General features: G+C 48.4%; 1 protein-coding gene across 5 annotated transcripts in view; it reads right to left on the minus strand.

The window, feature by feature from the left end:
- The window catches only part of srcin1a (SRC kinase signaling inhibitor 1a), a 227511-nt gene extending 217176 nt beyond the window's left edge, over positions 1-10335 (minus strand). For all 5 annotated transcript variants that reach the window (XR_013549123.1, XR_013549122.1, XM_078424674.1 and 2 more), the window contains exon 1: positions 10229-10335. Coding sequence is in view for 3 of the 5 variants with exons in the window: in XM_078424674.1 (XP_078280800.1) it covers positions 10229-10253 (25 nt within the window). In the remaining 2 variants the exon portion in view is untranslated. The remainder of the gene's footprint in view (positions 1-10228) is intronic.
- Between the last annotated feature and the right edge of the window lie 10590 nt (positions 10336-20925).

Below are 20925 nucleotides of genomic sequence, written 5' to 3' on the forward strand. Positions count from 1 at the left end.
GGAATTCTCTGCCTCAGAAGGCAGTGGAGGCCAATTCTCTGAATGCATTCAAGAGAGAGCTAGATAGAGCTCTTAAGGATAGCGGAGTCAGGGGGTATGGGGAGAAGGCAGGAACGGGGTACTGATTGAGAACGATCAGCCATGATCACATTGAATGGCGGTGCTGGCTCGAAGGGCCGAATGGCCTACTCCTGCACCTATTGTCTATTGTCTATTGTTATCTTAGGAGCAGGGATCAATAGGGAATGCCACAGAGGAGAGAATTGCCTTGCCACAAAAGGAAACAGAATCACATCTAAACGCAGCGGCCACACTCAATGGGCTGTTGTTTCTGCAGGGCGCCATTTGCAGGAGGCTCTGCGATAAGACATCTCCGGTGCCTTGCAATACCATCTCTATATCTCATCCATGCCCCAGCCACGCAGCGCCTTCACTCTCCACACAATGGCGAGCTGTTGCTTCAATGGAGAAAGCAAATGAATGAACGGCATTCATTCATCGCGGTACAACTCATTCAGGAAAGACCCAGGAACGGAAACTAGTGCAGCGGCTGAGAGCAGCAAGTTAGAAACATAGAAACACAGAAAACACAGAAAACACAGAAAATGGGCCATTCAGCCCTTCGAGCCAGCACCGCCACTCAATATGATCATGGCTGATCATCCACAATCATTTTTTTTCCTTAGTACCTAATCAGATGTGCAGCACTTTGGTCAACGTGGGTTGTTTTTAAATGTGCTATACAAATAAAATTGACTTGACTTGACTTGACAATCAGTACCCCGTTCCTGCTTTCTCCCCATATCCCTTGATTCCGTTAGCCCCAAGAGCTGAATCTAAATCTCTCTTGAGTACATCAAGTTCAAGCAGGTACGCCACTCTCAGAGGGAGTGTACCAATTATTAACACAGAAATAACAGAACCTGTCACTGAAAAATCAAAAATAATATTGCCAGACTTTCCCTGGAGCTAAATTACAACAGAGCTTGTCCGCACAAGACAGATATTTGATTTATTATCCCCCAACACTGGGCCTCCATTTCTTGAGTTTGGTTTAGAGATACAGCACGGAACAGACCCTTCGGCCCACCGAGTCCGCACTGACTAGCGATCCCTGCACGCTAACACTATCCTACACACACTAGGGTCAATTTACATTTGCACCAAGCTAATTAGTCAACAAAGCTACACGTCTTTGGAGTGTGGGAGGAAAACGAAGATATCAGAGAAAACCCACGCAGGTCACGGGGAGAACGTACAAGCTCCGTACAGGCAAGCCCCCTTAGTCCGGGTCGAAACCGGGTCCCTGGCGCAGTAAGACGGGATCTCTTTCAAATGTCCTCTTCCCATGCCTCCAGGTGACAACCAACTACACGTACAGGATCCCCGACTGGAAACATCGCCTGCCCGTTCCTGGCATGGATACTCATACGTCACAGGAGCAGGAGGAGGCCATTCGGCCCATCAGGTCTACTCCGCCATTCAATCGTGGCTGATCTATCGTTCCCTCCCAACCCCATTCTCCTGCCTTCTCCCCATAACCCCTGACACCCGCACTAATCAAGAGCCTGTCAACTTCCACCTTAAAAATACCCGTTGACTTGGCCTCCACAGCCGTCTGTGGCAATGAATTCCACAGGTTCACCACCCTCTGACTTAAGAAATTCCTCCTAATTATGGATGCTGCCTGACCCGCTGAGTTCCTCCAGCACAATTGCGTTTTACTCAAGGGTCCAGCACCTGCAGTTCCTCAGGTCTCTACGTAGAGTTTAAAATCGTCTGTAAAGCCCGTGGAAGTAAATATTCCTGAGCGCACCACCTGAGTTGTCAGTGTGGACACACGCGGAGGAGTGGGGAAGAAAAGGGCACCATTAGAATTGGGTCCAAATCTGTCCAGAAATCGATGTGTGAAACTCCAACAATATTCATCATTCAACATTATCACTTTGTTTCTCATGTCCTTGAATGAAAGTTTACTTTGGTTTATTGTCATGTGTACCGAGGTACAGTGAAAAGCTTCTGTAGCGTGCTAACCATTCAGCGGAAAGATGATACATGATTACAATCGCGCCATTTACAGTGTGTAGATAACATAGTGAGGGAATAACATTTAGATTTAGATTTAGAGATACAGCGCGGAAACAGGCCCTTCGGCCCACCGAGTCCGCGCCGCCCAGCGATCCCCGCACATTAACACTATCCTCCACACACTAGGGACAATTTTTACATTTACCCAGTCAATTAACCTACAAACCTGTACGTCTTTGGAGTGTGGGAGGAAACCGAAGATCTCGGAGAAAACCCACGCAGGTCACGGGGAGAACGTACAAACTCCGTACAGACGGCGCCCGTAGTCAGGATCGAACCTGAGTCTCCGGCGCTGCATTCGCTGTAAGGCAGCAACTCTACCGCTGCGCCACCGTGCCGTGTTGCGTGCTAACCAGTCAGCGGAAAGACAATACATAATCACAATCGCGCCATTTACAGTGTGTAGATAACATAATAAGGGAATAACGTTTAGTGCAAGGTAAAGCCAGCAAAGTCCAAACAAGGATAGTCCATGGGTCACCAATGAGGTGGATAGTAGTTCAGGACTGCTCTCTGGTTGTGGTGGGATGGTTCAGTTGCCTGATAACAGCTGGGAAGCAACTGTCCCTGAATCTGGTGTCTTCCTCGCCCGTGACATCTGATAGAGGTGTACAAAATCATGAGAGGAATAGATCGGGTAGATGCAGAGAGTCTCTTGCCCAGAGTAGGTGAATCGAGGACCAGAGGACACAGGTTTAAGGTAAAGGGGAAAAGATTTAATAGGAATCTGAGGGGTAACTTTTGCACACAGAGGGTGGTGGGTGTATGGAACGAGCTGCCAGAGGAGGTAGTTGAGGCGGGGACTATCCCAACGTTTAAGAAACAGTTAGACAGGTACATGGATAGGACAGGTTTGGAGGGATATGGACCAAAAGCAGGCAGGTGGGACGTATGTAGCTGGGACATGTTGGCTGGTGTGGGCAAGTTGGGCCTGTTTCCATGCTTTATGACTCTAGATTTCGGTCTTCCAGCCTTGGACTCTGATCAATTTGCTTCACTCTGTAATCTGTGGTACTTGCCTGCTCAATGCCCGAGGGCTTTTGCTCAAATTTGACCAGCTTGATGACAGATGGCACAACATAATCACAAGCTGGCACTGCCCAGCCATGCCAGAACTGTACAAGAATCAGCGGAGCTGCGCCCACACAAAACATAGACATTGACAAGATTTGAACTCCTTTCCTGCCGTGTGGACAATATTTTACAGCATTTGGATTGAAGCAGAGTTTGTTCCGTAAGATCAGAAGTGATAGGAGCAGAATTGGGCCATTCGGCCCATCAAGTCTACTCCACCATCCAATCATGGCTGATCTATCTCTCCCTCCCAACCCCACTCTCCTGCCTTCTCCCCATAACCTCTGACACCCGTACCAATCAAACATCTACCTATCTCTGCCTTAAATATATCTCCACTGACTTGGCCTCCACTGCCTTCTATGGCAAAGAATTCCACAGATTCACCACCCACTGATTAAAGAGATTCCTCCTCACCTACTTTCTAAAGGAACGTCCTTTAATTCTGACCTGCTGGTTTGTAGGTTTGACCAGCTGTGTGTGACCTGCTGGTTTGTAGGTTTGCATTTCGTATTGTAAATCTCAGACTGACATCAGTGAAAATATTTATTCACAAAATGCTGGAGTAACTCAGCAGGTCAGGCAGCATCTCGGGAGAGAAGGAATGGGTGGCGTTTCGGGTCGAGACCCTTCTTCAGACTGATGTCAGGGGGGCGGGACCAAGGAAGGATATAGGTGGAGACAGGAAGATAGAGGTAGATCTGGGAAGGGGGAGGGGAAGAGAGGGACAGAGGAACTATCTAAAGTTGGAGAAGTCGATGTTCATACCACTGGGCTGCAAGCTGCCCAGGCGAAATATTATCCAATCACTGCAAACTACTGTTGAATCATCTTGGCACGCAGAGCATTCATTTGGCTCACCGACTCCACGCTGAGTCCTAGTGGAGCTATCCCACTAATCCTATTGCCCTATATGTGTGAGCAGTGTTGCAGCTGGTGGAGCTGCTGTCTGGCAGAGACAAGGGTTCCATCCTGATCTTGGGCACTCTCTGGGTGGAGTTTGCACAGTCTCTTTGTGACTGCATGGGCTTCTTCCGAGTGCTCTGATTTCCCCAAAGACCGGCTGCTTTGTAGGTCAATCGGCCTCTTTAAATCACCCCTGGGAGTGGATGAGAAAGTGGTAGAACATGGGACTGGTGCAGATGGCTGATTGATGGTCGGCATAGACTTGGTGGGCTGAAGGTTCTGTTTTCATGCAGTATCTTTCAATCAGTCTTTCCTTAGAGCCCTGGAAACTATTTAGACTTAAGACGTTAGTGTGACACAGGCCCTTCAGCCCACTGAGTCCGGGCTGACCAACAATCACCCCGTACACTAGGCCTGTCCGACACACTGGGGACGATTTACAATGAACAGAAGCCTATTAACGTACAAATCTGTACGACTTTGGAGTGTGGGAGGAAACCCGAGAACCCAGAGAAAACCCACGCGGTCGCAGGGAGAAGGTACAAACTCCGTACGGGCAACACCTGTGGTCATGATCCAACCCGGATCTCTGGCGCAGTGGGGCAGCAACTCTACCGCTGTGCCACCGTGCCGCACGATTCTCTCCCAAGTGCTCATTCATACAATATATAGAACACACAGAAAAAAGCTCGCTGCCCCATGATGCTTTTGCTGAACACAATGCCAACATAAACTCATCTCCACCCCTGTACGAGAGGTCCAACTCCTTTTCAAAGGCACTACTCAGTTCTTTTTCATCGATCCTCACGAGGAGCCAGATCATAATTACACTCTCAAGGAAATGTATTTTCTCTCACATCCTATGAAATCATCTTGCTCAACATTTGAAACACCTTTTTCTTGCCCACTAATTTGTCTTCCCCTCTCTACTCAGGCATGAGGGGCAAGTTTTTTTTATAGGGTGGTGGGTTCCCGGAAAATGGGGCCAGGGATGGCAGTGGATGCACTTACGATAATAGGCTGTGTAAGAAAATAACTGCAGATGCTGGTACAAATCGAAGATATTTATTTCACAAAACGCTGGAGTAACTCAGCGGGTCAGGCAGCATCTCAGGAGAGTAGGAATGGGTGACGTTTCGGGTCGAGACCCTTCTTCATTCATCGGTTCATGAACTCTAGGAGCAAAATTAGGCCATTCGGCCCATCAAGTCGACCCCACCATTCAATCATGGATTGCTGACCTCTCTCTCTCTCCCTCCTAACCCCATTCTCCTGCCTTCTCCCCATAACTCCTGACACCCGTAAACATCAAAAATACCAAAAATATCCATTGACTTGGCCTCCACAGCCGTCAGTGGCAATTAATTCCACAGATTCACCACCCTCTGATTAAAGGATGGTGTTTAAGAAGCTGTTAGACAGGCATATGGATATGAGGGGAACGGAGAGATATGGATCGTGTGCAGGCGGAGGAGATTAGTTTATCTTGGCATTATGTTCGGCATGAACATTGTGGGCTAAAAGGCCTGTTCAGTCTGAAGAAGGGTCTCGACCCGAAACGTCACCCATTCCTTTTCTCCAGTGATGCTGTCTGACCCGCTGAGTTACTCCAGCTTTTTATGCCTATCTTAGGTTTAAACCAGCATCTGCAGTTCCTTCCTACACATTCTATAAACGAAGTTTCCGCTTCTATAATCCAGGCTCTATACTTCTAGCTTTTATAATCTAGATTCTATAATGTAGATTATAGGTTCTCTATTCTAGGTTCTGGGTTCTATCATTTATATTCTAGTATCTGGGTTCTAGAATCTAGGATCTGGGATCTATGATTTACAGGCTGAATTGACTTCCCCTTTAGACTTTTATTCACAAAATGCTGGAGTAACTCAGCAGGTCAGGCAGCATCTCGGGATAGAAGGAATGGGTGACGTTTCGGGTCGAGACCCTTCTTCAGACTGATGTCAGGGGGGGCGGGACAAAGGAAGGATATAGGTGGAGACAGGAAGATAGAGGGAGATCTGGGAAGGGGGAGGGGAAGAGAGGGACAGAGGAACTATCTAAAGTTGGAGAAGTCAATGTTCATACCGCTGGGCTGCAAGCTGCCCAAGCGAAATATGAGGTGCTGTTCCTCCAATTTGCGGTGGGCCTCACTATGGCACTGGAGGAGGTCCATGACAGAAAGGTCAGACTGGGAATGGGAGGGGGAGATCTCCTTCCCCTTTAGACTTAGTGCAGGAAAATAACTGCAGATGCTGGTACAAATCGAAGGTATCACAAAATGCTGGAGTAACCCAGCGGGTCAGGCAGCATCTCTGGAGAGAAGGAATGGGTGACGTTTCGGGCCGAGACCCTCCTTCAGTCTGAAGAAGAGTCTCGACCCGAAACGTCACCCATTCCTTCTCTCCAGAGATGCTGCCTGACCCGCTGAGTTACTCCAGCATTTTACGATCCCTTCCCCTTTAGACTCGAGATTCACGGAACCCAAATCAATGCAAATCGTCAACACGTGTAACACCAGCTAATTAGAAAACAAATCAATTATGGCACAACGTGGAGACCTTGCAATGAGTTCTTGCTGTCAGGAGCAGAGATTGCTCGAGGTCCCACTGGGAGATTCTTTGTGTGAGAGCCAGTGTCCCAGGGGCAAGCTTCTTCCAGTCGATTCATTCCAGATTAATTCGAAGCCATCACAAGTGAACTTCTGCATCAGTATTAAAAAGGCACTTAAAGGCTCTGGTCAGCTTCACCACTGCTCTGGTGCAACGCACATTCCTAACGTTTCACTCTGTGGTTGGCGTTCCACACATTAATGATCTGCAGACACCACACAGCAGGGTTTACAAGCCCAAATGCTGGCTTTAGTTTCAGTTTAGTTTACACACACAGCGCGGAAACAGGCCCCTCGGCCCAGCGAGTCCGCGCTGACCGGCGAGCCCCGCACATTAACACTATCCGACACACACTAGGGACAATTTACATTTATTTAACCTTGGCTGATGCCCGGCGGGGGCTTCAATGTCGGGAGCTCCGACTGCCCCGACGTGCAGCGGCGGCGTCTTCACCCGCCCCGGATCGCGGCGCTTGGGTCGGCCCGCCGCGGACCTTCCACCGTCCGGCGCGGCCTGGAACGTGGCAACTTCAACAGCCTGACCGCGGGAGAAGACGGCAGGGGAAGAGAAAAGACATTCTGGCCTTCCATCACAGTGAGGAGGTGACTGGAGGAGACTCACTGTGATGGACTGTTTGATTGTGTGTGTTATTGCTTATTTTTATTGCTCTTGTTGTTGGACTGTGGGTGATCTTTCATTTCACTGAACATTTATGGGTATGTGACAAATAAACTTAACTTGACTATCTTTCCCTCCTAACCCCATTCTTCCGCCTTCTCCCCATAACCCCTGACACCGTACTGATCAACAATCTATCCTTGTCCGCGTTAAACATATCCATCGACATGGCCCCCACTGCCTTCTGTGACAATGAATTCCACAACCTAAATAAAGTCCTCGCCTGCTCCACCTTGTGGCCTGTGGCTAGCCTGATCTTCATCTGATTCCAGGCCCCCAACACAACCTTAAGGGCGACTGAGGATTGATCATAAATATCAGCAATGCAAGTGGCCTCCATCTCCTGTGTGATGGAGTGATGGAGTGATGGAGTCATAGAGTGTGGAAACAGGCCGCTCGGCCCAACGTTCCCATACCGGCCAACATATCCCAGCTACACTAGTCCCACCTGCCTGCATTTGGTCCATGTCCCTCCAAACCTGGCCTATCCATGTACCTGTCTAACTGTTTCTTAAACGTCGAGATAGTCCCAATTACCTCCTCCGGCAGCTCGTTCCATGCACCCACCACCCTTTGTGTGAAAAAGTTACCCCTCGTAAGATTCCGAGTAAATCTTTTCCCCCTCACCTTAAACCTATTTCCTCTGGTCCTCGATTCCCCTACTCTGGGCAAGAGACTCTGTGCATCTACCTGATCTATTCAGCTCATGATTTTATAACATGATTAGATAGTTAGATAGAGCTCTAGGGGGCTAGTGGAATCAAGGGATATGGGGAGAAGGCAGGCACAGGGATGCTTTCAAGAGAGAGCTAAATAGAGCTCTTAAAGATAGCGGCGTCAGGAGGTAGGGAGAGAAGGCAGGAATGGGGTACTGATTGTGGATGATTGGCCATGATCACATTGGATGGCGGAGCTGGCTCGAAGGGCCGAATGGCCTCCTCCTGCACCTATTTTCCATGATTAAAGAAGTCACGTTGCTGAATGCACGATATAACGCGCATCTTTTTCACGTCGTGCTTTCAAGTTCCCTGGAGCTGACAGCAAAGGGGTGATGCAATTAAACTATTTGCATGCTGCTCACAGAGACAGTTTGCTAGCGACTGCCAACACTCCCTGCATCCCAATAGCCATCTTGACAGGCACTTCAACTCAGAGGCAAAACATGTTGATATTGTTTCCAAGACAACCAGGCCGGGCAGAATCAGCCAGTTGCAAAGCATTGATCAGCTGCGCCTTCTCCCCGCCTCACCCCCACCTCACCCTGCCCCTCCACCGTGCACAGACTGTGGCCCTTTGCAACACCCCTCTTCCCACAAAACCATGCAGCAGCCAGCATCAACACCAACCAGCGCGCCATTAACTATTTCATTGCCTCCCACACCGGAGCACGGCAGAGATGATGTAGACAATAGACAATAGACAATGGGTGCAGGAGGAGGCCATTCGGCCCTTCGAGCCAGCACCACCATTCAATGTGATCATGGCTGATCATTCTCAATCAGTACCCCGTTCCTGCCTTCTCCCCATACCCCTGACTCCGCTATCCTTAAGAGCTCTATCTAGCTCTATCTAGCTCATGCATTCAGAGAATTGGCCTCCACTGCCTTCTGAGGCAGAGAATTCCACAGATTCACAACTCTCTGACTGAAAAAGTTTTTCCTCATCTCAGTTCTAAATGGCCTACCCCTTATTCTTAAACTGTGGCCCCTGGTTCTGGTGGTGTTAGTGTGCGGGGATCACTGGTCGGTGCGGTCTCACTGGGGTGGGCTCGGTGGGCCGGTAGTATCCCTAAAGTAAACTAAACTAATTTAAACACAATCACGGCAAGAATTATCAATGCATCCCATTCCCTCAGTGTTTCTTTTTGATGGAGTTTGAGGACCTGTTCGATGAACTTTGGTATCTTTGTCGGCACCAGACACGTGTGTAGCCACTGCCTCTGTGAGGTCTGCTGTATGATTTTTACTGGGGTGCGTGCTAAACAAAGCATGTACCTTGGTAAATGTGACAATAAAATATAATTGAGTCAGTGAAAGTATCATTAAATGATTGAGTCGTTGAATCTCAATCTTTCACCCATCCTCAATGTGGACATCCAAGGCACCTAGTGTACTCTGCAAAGTCTGCCAGTTAGGAATGATAGGAAAGGTCTGTCGATCCCTTGTTGTGGTGATTGGTACCAGATAAATGGTGGCCAAAGCGCTGGGAGAATTTTCACTTCTCTCAATCAAGCCATGGAACAGGTTAGATAGGCATGACGTGCTGGAGTAAGCCAGCAGGTCAGGCAGCATCTCTGCAGAACAAGGAATGGGTGACGTTTCAGGTCGGGACCCTTCTTCAGACTCGAGATCATTGAGAAGATAGGCACAAAAAGCTGGAGCCACTCAGCGGGTCAGGCAGCATCTCTGGAGAGAAGGAATGGGTGACGTTTCGGGTCGGGACCCTTCTTCAGACTGAGAGTCAGGGGGAAGGGAAACGAGAGATATGGACGGTGATATAGAGAGATATAGAACAAATGAAAGATTTGCCAAAAAAGCAACGATGATAAAGGAAACAGGCCATTGCTAGCTGTCTGACCCGCTGAGTTACTCCAGCGTTTTGTGTCTATCTTCGGATTTAAACTGTAGTTCCTTCCTACATATCATAATCATAATCATACTTTATTAGCCAAGTATGTTTTGCAACATACGAGGAATTTCATATTTTGAAATCATTTAGATTCAGAGTCTGAAGAAGGGTCCCCACCTGAAATGTCACCCATCCCTTTTTCTCCAGAGATGCTGCCTGGCCCGCTGAGTTACTGCAGCACTCTGTGTCCATCTTTGGTGTCAACCAGCGTGTGTGGTTCTTTGTTTCTACATGGAATAGTTTACCTGGACCAGCAAACAGGATCTGCATTCGTCTGTTCCAAAAGACGGCCCTCCTTTTTACAGCACTGCCCCATCCCACACCGCGTCTGTCCGCCTGGGGTTTTGTTCTCTTTTCTCCACTGGGCCCTAGAAACAAGGAACTTCATTGCACCCTCGTGTATATGACAACAAACTGCTTTGTAATCTCTTCTGAGTAACATTGGACCCGGCGTTGGGGGGGGGCCGCTGTGGGGGGAGGGCGGGGGGAGAGGGGAGAACAACAGGAGGAGCCGGCGTGTTATGTAACTTTGTCAGCGATGGAGGTGGCTGCTGTTTGTACACATTGGGTGGGCAAGCAAAGAATCTCACTGGGCCTAGTCACCAGTGACAATACACTGCTCCATTCCAAAACACAATCTACCTGCTCCAATGGAAACGAATGATACCATATCACTACATCACTACATCACTACATCACTACATCACTACATCACTACATCAGACGAGAAAGCTACAGAATCATCGAAAAATTATTACTGCTCAGGGGGCCCATTTGGCCCATTGTGTCCTTCCAATTGAATCGGCCACTCAGTTGACTCCTATATTTACACTAGGTCCATAGCAGCAGAGACCCTGGTTCGATCCTGACTATGGGTGGTGAGTATATGGAGTTTGCACGTTCTACCCTTGACCGCGTGGGTTTTCTCCAGGTGCTCCAGTTTCCTCCCACATTCCAAAGACATGCAGGTTTGCAGGTTAGACAATAGACAATAGGTGCAGGAGGGGGCCATTCGGCCCTTCGAGCCAGCACCGCCATTCAATGTGATCATGGCTGATCATTCTCAATCAGTACCCCGTTCCTGCCTTCTCCCCATACCCAGGTTAATTGGCTTCGGTAAAATTACAAATTGTCCCTAGTGTGTAGGATAGTACTAGTGTACGGGGTGATTGCTGGTCGGCATGGACTCAGTGGGCTGAAGGGCCTGTTTCTGTGCTGCATCTCTAAAGTCCAAAGTAAAATCTAAAGCAATAACCGTTGAACATCCCAATCAATATTTATTGCAGATCAATGTAGGCACAAGGAACTGCAGATGCTAGTTGACCAAAAAAAAGGACAAAATGCTGGAGTAACTCAGCAGACACAAAGTGCTGGAGTAACTCAGCGGGTCAGGCAGCATCTCTGGAGAACATGGATAGATGACGTTTCACAGAGTGCTGGAGTAACTCAGCGGGTCAGGCAGCATCTCTGGAGAACATGGACAGGTGACGTAAGTGACACGTTCGTACGTCCTAGGAGCAGAATTTGGTCATTTGGCCCATCAAGTCTAGTCCGCCATTCAATCACGGATGATCTATCTTTCCTTCTCAACCCCATTCTCCTGCCTTCATCCCATAACCCCTGACACCCTTTACTAATCAAGAATCTGTCAATCTCTGCATTAAAAATATCCAATGACTTGACCTCCCCAGAATTCCAGATTCACCACCCTCTGACTAAAGAATTCCTCCTCATCTCCTTTGTAAAGGTACGTCCTTTTAGTCTGAGGCTGTGCCCTCTGGTCCTAGACTCTCCAAGTCCACTCTGCCCAGGCCTTTCAGTATCCAACGTTTCGGATTAGGTCTAAAGAAGGGTCCCGATTTGAAACGTCGCCTATCCGTGTTCCCCAGCGATGCTGCCTGGCCCACTGAGTTACTCCAGCACTTTGTGTCCTTTCTGCCAGGTCAACTGGTCAACCATGACTCTTTAGGAGGCCAGGCTGTGCAATTTGGCTCCATGCGCCACATTAAACCAACACTGCAAAAGATGCTAAATAAAACACGAGCCTTGTTTTAATGGGGCCTGATTTACATGCAGACAAATGTGTTAGACAATACTGACTAGTTAATGATTACTGGGATTTATTCCAGCGAGCACCGTCAGGCTCACATCCACCGTGTGAACGGCAGGAACGATTTGCATGTGTGGAATCACGCAATCTTCAAATGCAGATGTTTAACTCGCCAGAGGACTGTCGTAGATACATCTCACCGCCGCCACAGATACAGGACCTGTCATGATCGCTTCCCATGGTGAGAGACACAAAATGCTGGAGTAACTCAGCGGGACCAGGCAGAAGGACAGAAGGAATGGGTGACGTTTCGGGTCGAGACCCTTCCCCAGACTGAGAGTCAGGGGGAGACACCGAGATATGGAAGGGTAGGGTGTGAAAACGAGAGATCAAATGGGATACGGTTCAAGGAAAATGTAAAATAGATCATTGTTAGCTAGGGGGAAGGTGACAATGAGGAGCGCAAAGATAAAATGTAATCAAGAGTATTTATTCACAAAATGCTGGAGTAATTCAGCAGGTCAGGCAGCATCTCAGGAGAGAAGGAATGGGTGACGTTTCGGGTCGAGACCCTTCTTCAGACAGTCTGAAGAAGGGTCTCGACCCAAAACGTCACCCATTCCTTCTCTCCTGAGATGCTGCCTGACCTGCTGAGTTACTCCAGCATTTTGTGAATAAATACCTTCGATTTGTACCAGCATCTGCAGTTATTTTCTTATACTAAATGTAATCAAGAGGACTGTCAGACTGGTTGGGGAACGAGAGTGGGGGAGGGAGATGCAGAGAGAGGGAAATCAAGGGTTACTCCTCACAGTGAAAGCATTTTGCTGATTCCTCACACAACTCACTCAACAGAATTATCCCTCATTCACTGAACTCTAACTCATTTTGCATGACTGCAAGATATTTGCAGAGAGCTGTGGACGCAGCCCGGACCATCACACAAACCCCAACCTCCCTTCCATTGACTCCATCTACACCTCACGCTGCCTCGGCAAGGCCAGCAGCATCATCAAGGACCAGTCTCAGCCCCGGCCACTCCCTCTTCTCCCCTCTCCCCACCGTCAGGCAAGAGGTGCAGAAGTGTGAAACCGTGCACCTCCAGATTCAGTGATAGTTCCTTCTCAGCTGTTATCAAGCATTTGATAGGACCCATCCTATCACCAACTAGAGAGCGGTCATGACCTCCCATCAACCTCATCGGAGACTCTTAGACCTTTAATCGAACTTCACTGGACTTTACCTTGCACAAAACGTTATTCCCTTCATCCTGCATCTATACATTGTGGACAGCTTGATTATATTCATGTACAGTTTTTCCCCAGACTGGATGGCATGCAAGAGAAAGATTCACCTCAGTACACATGACAATCATCAACTCAACTAAACTAATGAATGCCTTGGTTTTATTTATAGAGGAGACACAAGAAACTGCAGATGCTGGAATCTTGATCAAAACACAAAGTGGTGGAGGAACTCTGCGGCTCGGGTGACATCTAAGGTTGAGATGGATAAAAAGACATTTCGGGTTCAATACCACCCCTTTGGTAAATTGTATATGGATATCTCTTCTTTGGACATATGGACACAAGGGCAAATAGACATAGGAGCAGAATTTTTAAGGCTATTTTTAAGGCAGAGGTAGATAGTTTCTTGATTAGTGCGGGTGTCAGGGGTTATGGGGAGAAGGCAGGAGAATGGGGTTAGGAGGGAGAGATAGACTAGCCATGATTGAATGGCGGAGTAGACTTGATGGGCCGAATGGGCTAATTCTGCTATAACATGACTTCAGGAGAATCAGGCCATTTGGTCCATCGAGTCTGTTCCGCCGTTTGGTCATGGGGAAGCTGACAGCCCTTCTTCATGCATGTTACATGTTGGGCTGAAATGTGGCCAGTCAAAGAAGTAGGACTCAAGAAAATTCTTGGGTCTAGGTTTAGTTTAGTTGATAGATACAGCGTGGAAACAGGCCCTTCGGCCCACCGAGTCCGTGCCGACCACAATCGCCCATACAATCCCATCAGGCAAAAAGCATAGAAGTGCGAAAACACACACCTCCAGATTCAGGGACATTTTAGATTTTTTTTTAGATTTAGAGATACAGCGCAGAAACAGGCCCTTCGGCCCACCGGGTCCGCGCCGCCCAGCGATCCCCACACACTAACACTATCCTACACCCCACTAGGGACAATTTTTACATTTGCCCAGCCAATTAACCGACATACCTGTACGTCACCTGTACGTCTTTGGAGACAGTTTCTTCCCAGCTGTTATCAGGCAACTGAACCATCCTACCACAACCAGAGAGCAGTCCTTTGCTACTATCTTCCTCATTGGAGACCCTAGGACTATCATTGATCAGCCTTTACTTTGCACTAAACGTTACTCACGTTATTCCCTTTATCATGTATCTGTACACTGTGGATGGCTCGATTGTAATCATGCATTGTCTTTCCGCTGACTGGTTAGCACGCAACAAAAGCTTTTCACTGTACCTCGGTACACGTGACAATAAACTACATTCAAAACTCACTAGTTCTATCCTACACACTAGAAGCCAGTTAACCCACTAACTTGCACGTCTTTGGAGTGTGGGAGGAAACCAGAGCACCTGGAGAAAGCCCACGCAGTCACAGGGAGAAGGCGGGCAAACTCCGTACAGACAGCACCCGCGGTCAGGATCGAACCCGAGTCTCTGGCGCTGTGAGTCAGTGACTCTACCCGCTGCGCCTCCCACTGAGGTAGCATCGTTCCACGCTCTGAGAGATGGAACTCATGGCACTCGGTCCTGGCTACCTGTAATGGCAGAATCTATGGCAATCACGGCCAGCTCCTGGTAATTCAAGGTTGTTAAGATGAAATGAATTATTCAGAGATTAGATTCAAGTGACATAAATAACGTGGCTAAGTGGGAATTTAATGCAAAAAAATTGAATTACCAGATTGGAGTTAAGTGGCTTTGAACTTATTCAGGTCTGAAAAATAGGCCTTGTGCATTGCACATAGTGCCACACACAGTATTGGGAGGACTCTTTACTGATGCTATTTATTCAAAGGCACAGGTTATTTAAAGAAATGTATCTAATGTCTCCGTTCCATGTCATTTACTCTCAATGTAGGTGATAAGTTTATCAATTTATTTTTATTTCCTTTGCTGTGCAATGCAAACTATTTTACATCCTGTCTGACTTTCTCTTGGCCAATGGCGCATGGTGGCGCAGCGGTAGAGTTGCTGCCTTACAGCGCTGGCAGCGCCAGAGTCCCGGGTTCGATCCCGGCTCCGGGTGCTGTCTGTACGGAGTTTGTACGTTCTCCCCGTGACCTGTGTGGCTCCCCCCTCCCACCGCGAGATCATTGGTTTCCTCCCACACTCCAAAGACGTACGAGTTAATAGACTTGGTATAAGTTGGAAAAAGTGTCCCTAGTGTGTGTTTGGTAGCGTTAATGTGCGGGGATCGCTGGTCGGCGCGGACTCGGTGGGCCGAAGGGCCTGTTTCCGCGCTGTATCTCTACACTAAACTACAAAGAAAACGAAACTAAATGGAAATGGGTAGCAGGTGAGAGGCCTTTCCAACAAGGAGATTACCTGCAAGTCATTCTTTCTGCCTCTGTTAGATATTGATGCATTATTCACTCTTTGCTCTGCAAGGTGGCAAATGATGCCTTTAATCGTTCACCTGATTGTGAATCCAGCGAGTGTATTTGACAGACTAGGACTACAAACTGACTGACATATGACAGCTACTGTCTCTCACGTCCTTCATTCGAAGCCAATTGAAGGCATCACATTACTTGCGTGTCGAGAGGAGATTAGCCGACTATAAAGTCCTCGTTTTCACACTGTTACAATATACCTCCATGTCTCCCTCTCCCCTGACTCTCAGTCTGCAGAAATGTCTCGACACGACACGCCACCCATTCCTTCTCTCCCCAGAGGTTGCCTGGCCCATAGTTCCTCCAGCCCTTTGTGTTGTGCTGAAGATTCCAGCATCTGGATAGATAGACACTTTATTGTAATGTGTGCTGTGAAGGAGCAGCGAAACTCTTTGTTTATTTTTGCAAACACAGTACCCAAAGGAGTTGCCACAAAGCCCCGAAAAATTACAAAAGAGCTCTTAAATATTGTCAATGGACACAAAATGCTGGAGTAACTGTGCGGGCCAGGAAGCATCTCTGGAGAGAAGGAATGGGTGGACGTTTCGGGTCGAGACCCTCTTAAATATTGTTGGTCCCTTCTTCGCGTCCCGTTATAGGATAGTGGCATTTAAGCGGCGATGTGGTGCAGTGGCAGTGTTGCAGCCTTACAGCGCCAGAGACACGGGTTCATCCAAAATCAGTTCCCCGTTCCTGCTTTCTCCCCATATCCCTTGATTCCGTTAGCCCGAAGAGCTAAATCTAACTCTCTCTTGAAAACATTTCAGTGAATTGGCCTCCACCGCCTTCTGTGGCCGAGAATTCCACACATTGGTCCCTATCAGAGAGGCCATCTACGATTCAATAGACAATAGACAATAGGTGCAGGAGTAGGCCATTCGGCCCTTCGAGCCAGCACCACCATTCAATGTGATCATGGCTGATCATTCTCAATCAGTACCCCGTTCCTGCCTTCTCCCCGTACCCCCTGACTCCGCTATCCTTAGGAGCTCTATCTAGCTCTCTCTTGAATGCATTCAGAGAATTGGCCTCCACTGCCTTCTGAGGCAGAGAATTCCACAGATTCACAACTCTCGGACTGAAAAAGTTTTTCCTCGTCACCGTTCTAAATGGCCTACCCCTTATTCCTAAACTGTGGCCCCTTGTTCTGGACTCCCCCAACATTGGGAACATGTTTCCTGCCTCTAACGTGTCCAACCCCTTAATAATCTTATATGTTTCGATAAGATCCCCTCTCATCCTTCTAAATTCCAGTGTCAGCGTTCCTTGTGTCAGCATTGAGCATGTTGGGCGGGATATGTTGGCCTTGTGCCGTTTTTGCTCTCCACTGCTGTTTATTTCCAGGTTGACGATCATCCATCCCTTGGTGATAGATGTCACCTTATTGAAGAGGCTGCCAGATGCGAGCGTCGATGGGACGGGATGCAGCCTCCGTTCAACGTGACTCTGATGATGTCTCCCTATCAATGAAGTGGCGTCAAACCTGTACGCCTTGCCCTTTACAGTAAGTCTCCAATCACGGAGCAAATTGCTCAGATAATGGACGGGTGTGAGAGTGAGAGTGGCTGGAGCAAGGAGGGACCGCTTCACTGCACACACCTTGGACAGTTGACAATAGGTGCAGGAGTAAGAAAATAACTGCAGATGCTGGTACAAATCGAAGGTATTTATTCACAAAATACTGGAGTAACTCAGCAGGTCAGGCAGCATCTCGGGAGAGAAGGAATGGGTGACGTTTCGGGTCTCTCCCCATACCCCCTGACCCCGCTATCTTTAAGAGCTCTATCTAACTCTCTCTTGAATGCATCCAGAGAATTGGCCTCCACTGCCTTCTGAGGCAGAGAATTCCACAGATTCACAACTCTCCGACTGAGACTCTTTCAGCGCGAGGAATGTGACCTCTCCCCCAGCCTTGCCTCTTCGTTTCGATAATAGTTTAGTTTTTGGTGTAGTGGTAGAGATACAGCACAGAAACAGGGAGTTAGATTTAGCTCTCGGGGCTAACGGAATCAAGGGATATGGGGAGAACGCAGGAACGGGGCACTGATTTTAGATGATCAGCCATGGCCCGAATGGCCTACTCCTGTACCAATTTTTCTATGTTTCTAACTGGAGCATGTACAGACTCTGTACAGACAGCACCCGTAGTCAGGATCAAACCCGGGTCTCTGGCGCTGTAAGGCTGCAACTCTACCACTGCGCCACCGTGCCGCTCAAATGCCACTATGATATAATGGGAATAGGCCCTTCGGCCCACTGAGTCCACGCTGACCATCGATCACCCGTTGACAGTAGTTCTACGTTATCTGGAATTTAGAAGATTGAGGGGGGATTTTATAGAAACTTACAAAATTCTTAACGGGTTGGACAGGCTAGATGCAGGAAGATTGTTCCCGATGTTGGGGAAGTCCAGAACAAGGGGTCACAGTTTATGGATAAGGGGGAAGTCTTTTAGGACCGAGATGAGAAAGGTTTTTTTCACACAGAGAGTGGTGAATCTGTGGAATTCTCTGCCACAGAAGGTAGTTGAGGCCAGTTCATTGGCTATATTTAAGAGGGAGATAGATGTGGCCCTTGTGGCTAAAGGGATCAGGGGGTATGGAGAGAAGGCAGGTACGGGATACTGAGTTGGATGATCAGCCATGATCATATTGAATGGCGGTGCAGGCTCGAAGGGCCGAATGGCCTACTCCTGCACCTATTTATTTTCTATCTCACTTTCTTATCCACTCCTTAGACTTTAGTCTCTAAACTAAACTAAACGGATCAAAAGCACTTCCTTCTTTATGAAAGCCATTTTTGGATATGCTGAGGTCAAGGTGCAACAGAAATGCACATTTGCTTTGTTTAGTTTAGAGATACAGCGCGGAAACAGCCCCTTCGGCCCACCTGGTCCGTGCCGACCATCGATCCCTGCACACTAACACCACCCTACACACACTGGGGACAAGTTTACATTCGTACCAAGCCAATTAACCTACAAACCTGCACGTTTTTGGAGAGTGGGAGGAAACTGAAGATCTCGGTAGAAAACCCACGCGGGTCATGGGGAGAACGTACAAACTCCGTACAGACAGCGCCGGTTGTCGGGATCGAACCCGGGTCTCCGGCGCCAGTGAGGCAGCAACTCTAACGCTGCACCACCACGCTGCCCTTACTTTGCGTCAATAACACAAGGAGAACGCTGCTCATATTTCCACAGTCTCGGGAAATTGGAAGGGACCGTTGACCTGGAACAGCGGGTAGTCGAGGCAGCTGGGCACAGACAATTCTTGCCACGCATGGGAAAGTGAGGGAACAGGAACGACATTAGCAGAGGTACAAGGCAAGGCCATAAACTATCTGTAATAATAAAAGCTCCTCGCATCACAGAACAACTTCCAAGTCACAGCTTCCAAGGTCAGCTTGTCTCAGTCACAGGTTCCTTATGCATTTAATAACCATCTCACTTTGTAGAATCTTGAAAATACACAGCAAACTAAAAAAAAGACTCCTGCCCTCATCAGTCAGAGCACAGAAGTTGCCGTCTGAGGAAGGGTCTCGACCCAAAACCTTTCCTTCTATTCAGAGATGCTGCCTGTCCCGCTGAGTTACAGACTTCAGCAACAGACTGGTTCCACCAAGATGCAGGACAGGAGATCCTTCTTCCCTGTTGCTATCAAACTGTACAATTCCCCCCCTCCCTTCTGTCGTGGGGTAGACTGACTCCCCCACCCCTCCCCCCCCCCCCCCCCCCCCCCCAATCTTTGCACATGCCCCAAGCCTTTCCACTTAAATTTCATGTTTCATGTATTTTGTGTTTTGTGTGTTTTGTGTTTTCATGACTGTTGGCAGATCATTTTCTCTCCTGGGATAAAGTTCTATTGTATCGCATCTTTCCGTACTCCAGAATTTTGTGTCTATCTTAGGTGTAAGCCAGCACCTGCAGTTCCTTCCTGCACAGAGAGTCGTACAAGGCATTGGCGAGGCCACATTTACAGCATTGCGTTCAGCTTTGGTCACCATGCTAGAGGTAAGAACATACTGGATGAGAACGTTTAGCAAGTTTGAGAGCAAAATAAAAGTGGGTGCTATTGCAGATCGTGAAGATGGGTGTCAAAACCTGGAGCAGGGTCTTGGTCGATTGGCCAGGTGGGCTGGGAAATGGTTGGTGCAGTTTAATGCAGATAAATTTGAGGTGCTGCATTTTGGAAAGTCTAACATGGTCAGGATCTATACAGTGAATGCCAGGGCTCTACAGAGTATGGTTGAGCAGAGGGATCTCGGAGTGCAGATACATAGGTCGTTGAAAGTGGAACCACAGCCTGGTGAAAGAGGCTTTTTTCCTTCTTTCCCGAGATGCTGCCTGACCCGCTGAGTTACTCCAGCATTTTGTGTCTACCAGGCTTTTTAGCACATTGGCCTTCATCAGTCAGAGTATTGAGTGGAGACGTTGGGAGGTTATGTTGGGAGTCTGAAGAAGGGTCTCGACCCGAAACATCACCCATTCCCTCTCTCCTACCGAGCGAGACCTGCCGAGTTACTCCAGCATTTTGTGATACCTTCGGGAGGTCAGGCTGCAGTTATTCCGGATGTTGGTGAGGTCACGTTCAGAGTGTTGCGTTCAGCTTTGGTCACCGTGACTTGGGAAAGATGCTGCCCAGCTGGAAAGAGTGCAGAGAAGATTTACGAGGATGTTGCCAGGACTTGAAGGGCCCGAGCTGGAGGGAGGTTGAGCAGGCTCGGGCTTTATTCCTTGGAACACAGGAGGCCGAGAGGTGCTCTGAAAGAGGTGTACAAGATCATGAGAGGAATAGGTCAGGTAAACGCACAGAGTCCTTAGTCAGGAGTGAAATGAGAGCGGGGCCAGGGTGGCGTGGGTCATTGACGATGTGGCTGCCTTTCTGAGACACTGTTTCCTGCACATCCCCTCGATGGTGGGCAGGTCGGTGGCCATCATAGGCTGGGTGGTGACCCAACGTTTTGTAATCTCCTTCTTTCATGGGTGCTCGAGTTGCCAAACCAGGCCATGATGCTGCCCATCACTATGCTCTCCAACCTAAACCTGCAGAACTTCAAGAGAGTATTCTTCTACCTCTCCCTGAATGCTGGAGTAACTCAACTGGCCGGACAGCATCTCTGGAGAAAAAGAATAGGTGACGCTTTGGTCATAAGGTCATACGGCCATAAGTGATAGGAGCAGAATTAGGCCATTCGGCCCATCAAGTCTGCTCCGCCATTCAATCATGGCTGATCTGT

The sequence above is a fragment of the Rhinoraja longicauda genome, chromosome 29 (genome assembly GCF_053455715.1).
Source record: "Rhinoraja longicauda isolate Sanriku21f chromosome 29, sRhiLon1.1, whole genome shotgun sequence".
Lineage (NCBI taxonomy): Eukaryota > Metazoa > Chordata > Chondrichthyes > Rajiformes > Arhynchobatidae > Rhinoraja > Rhinoraja longicauda.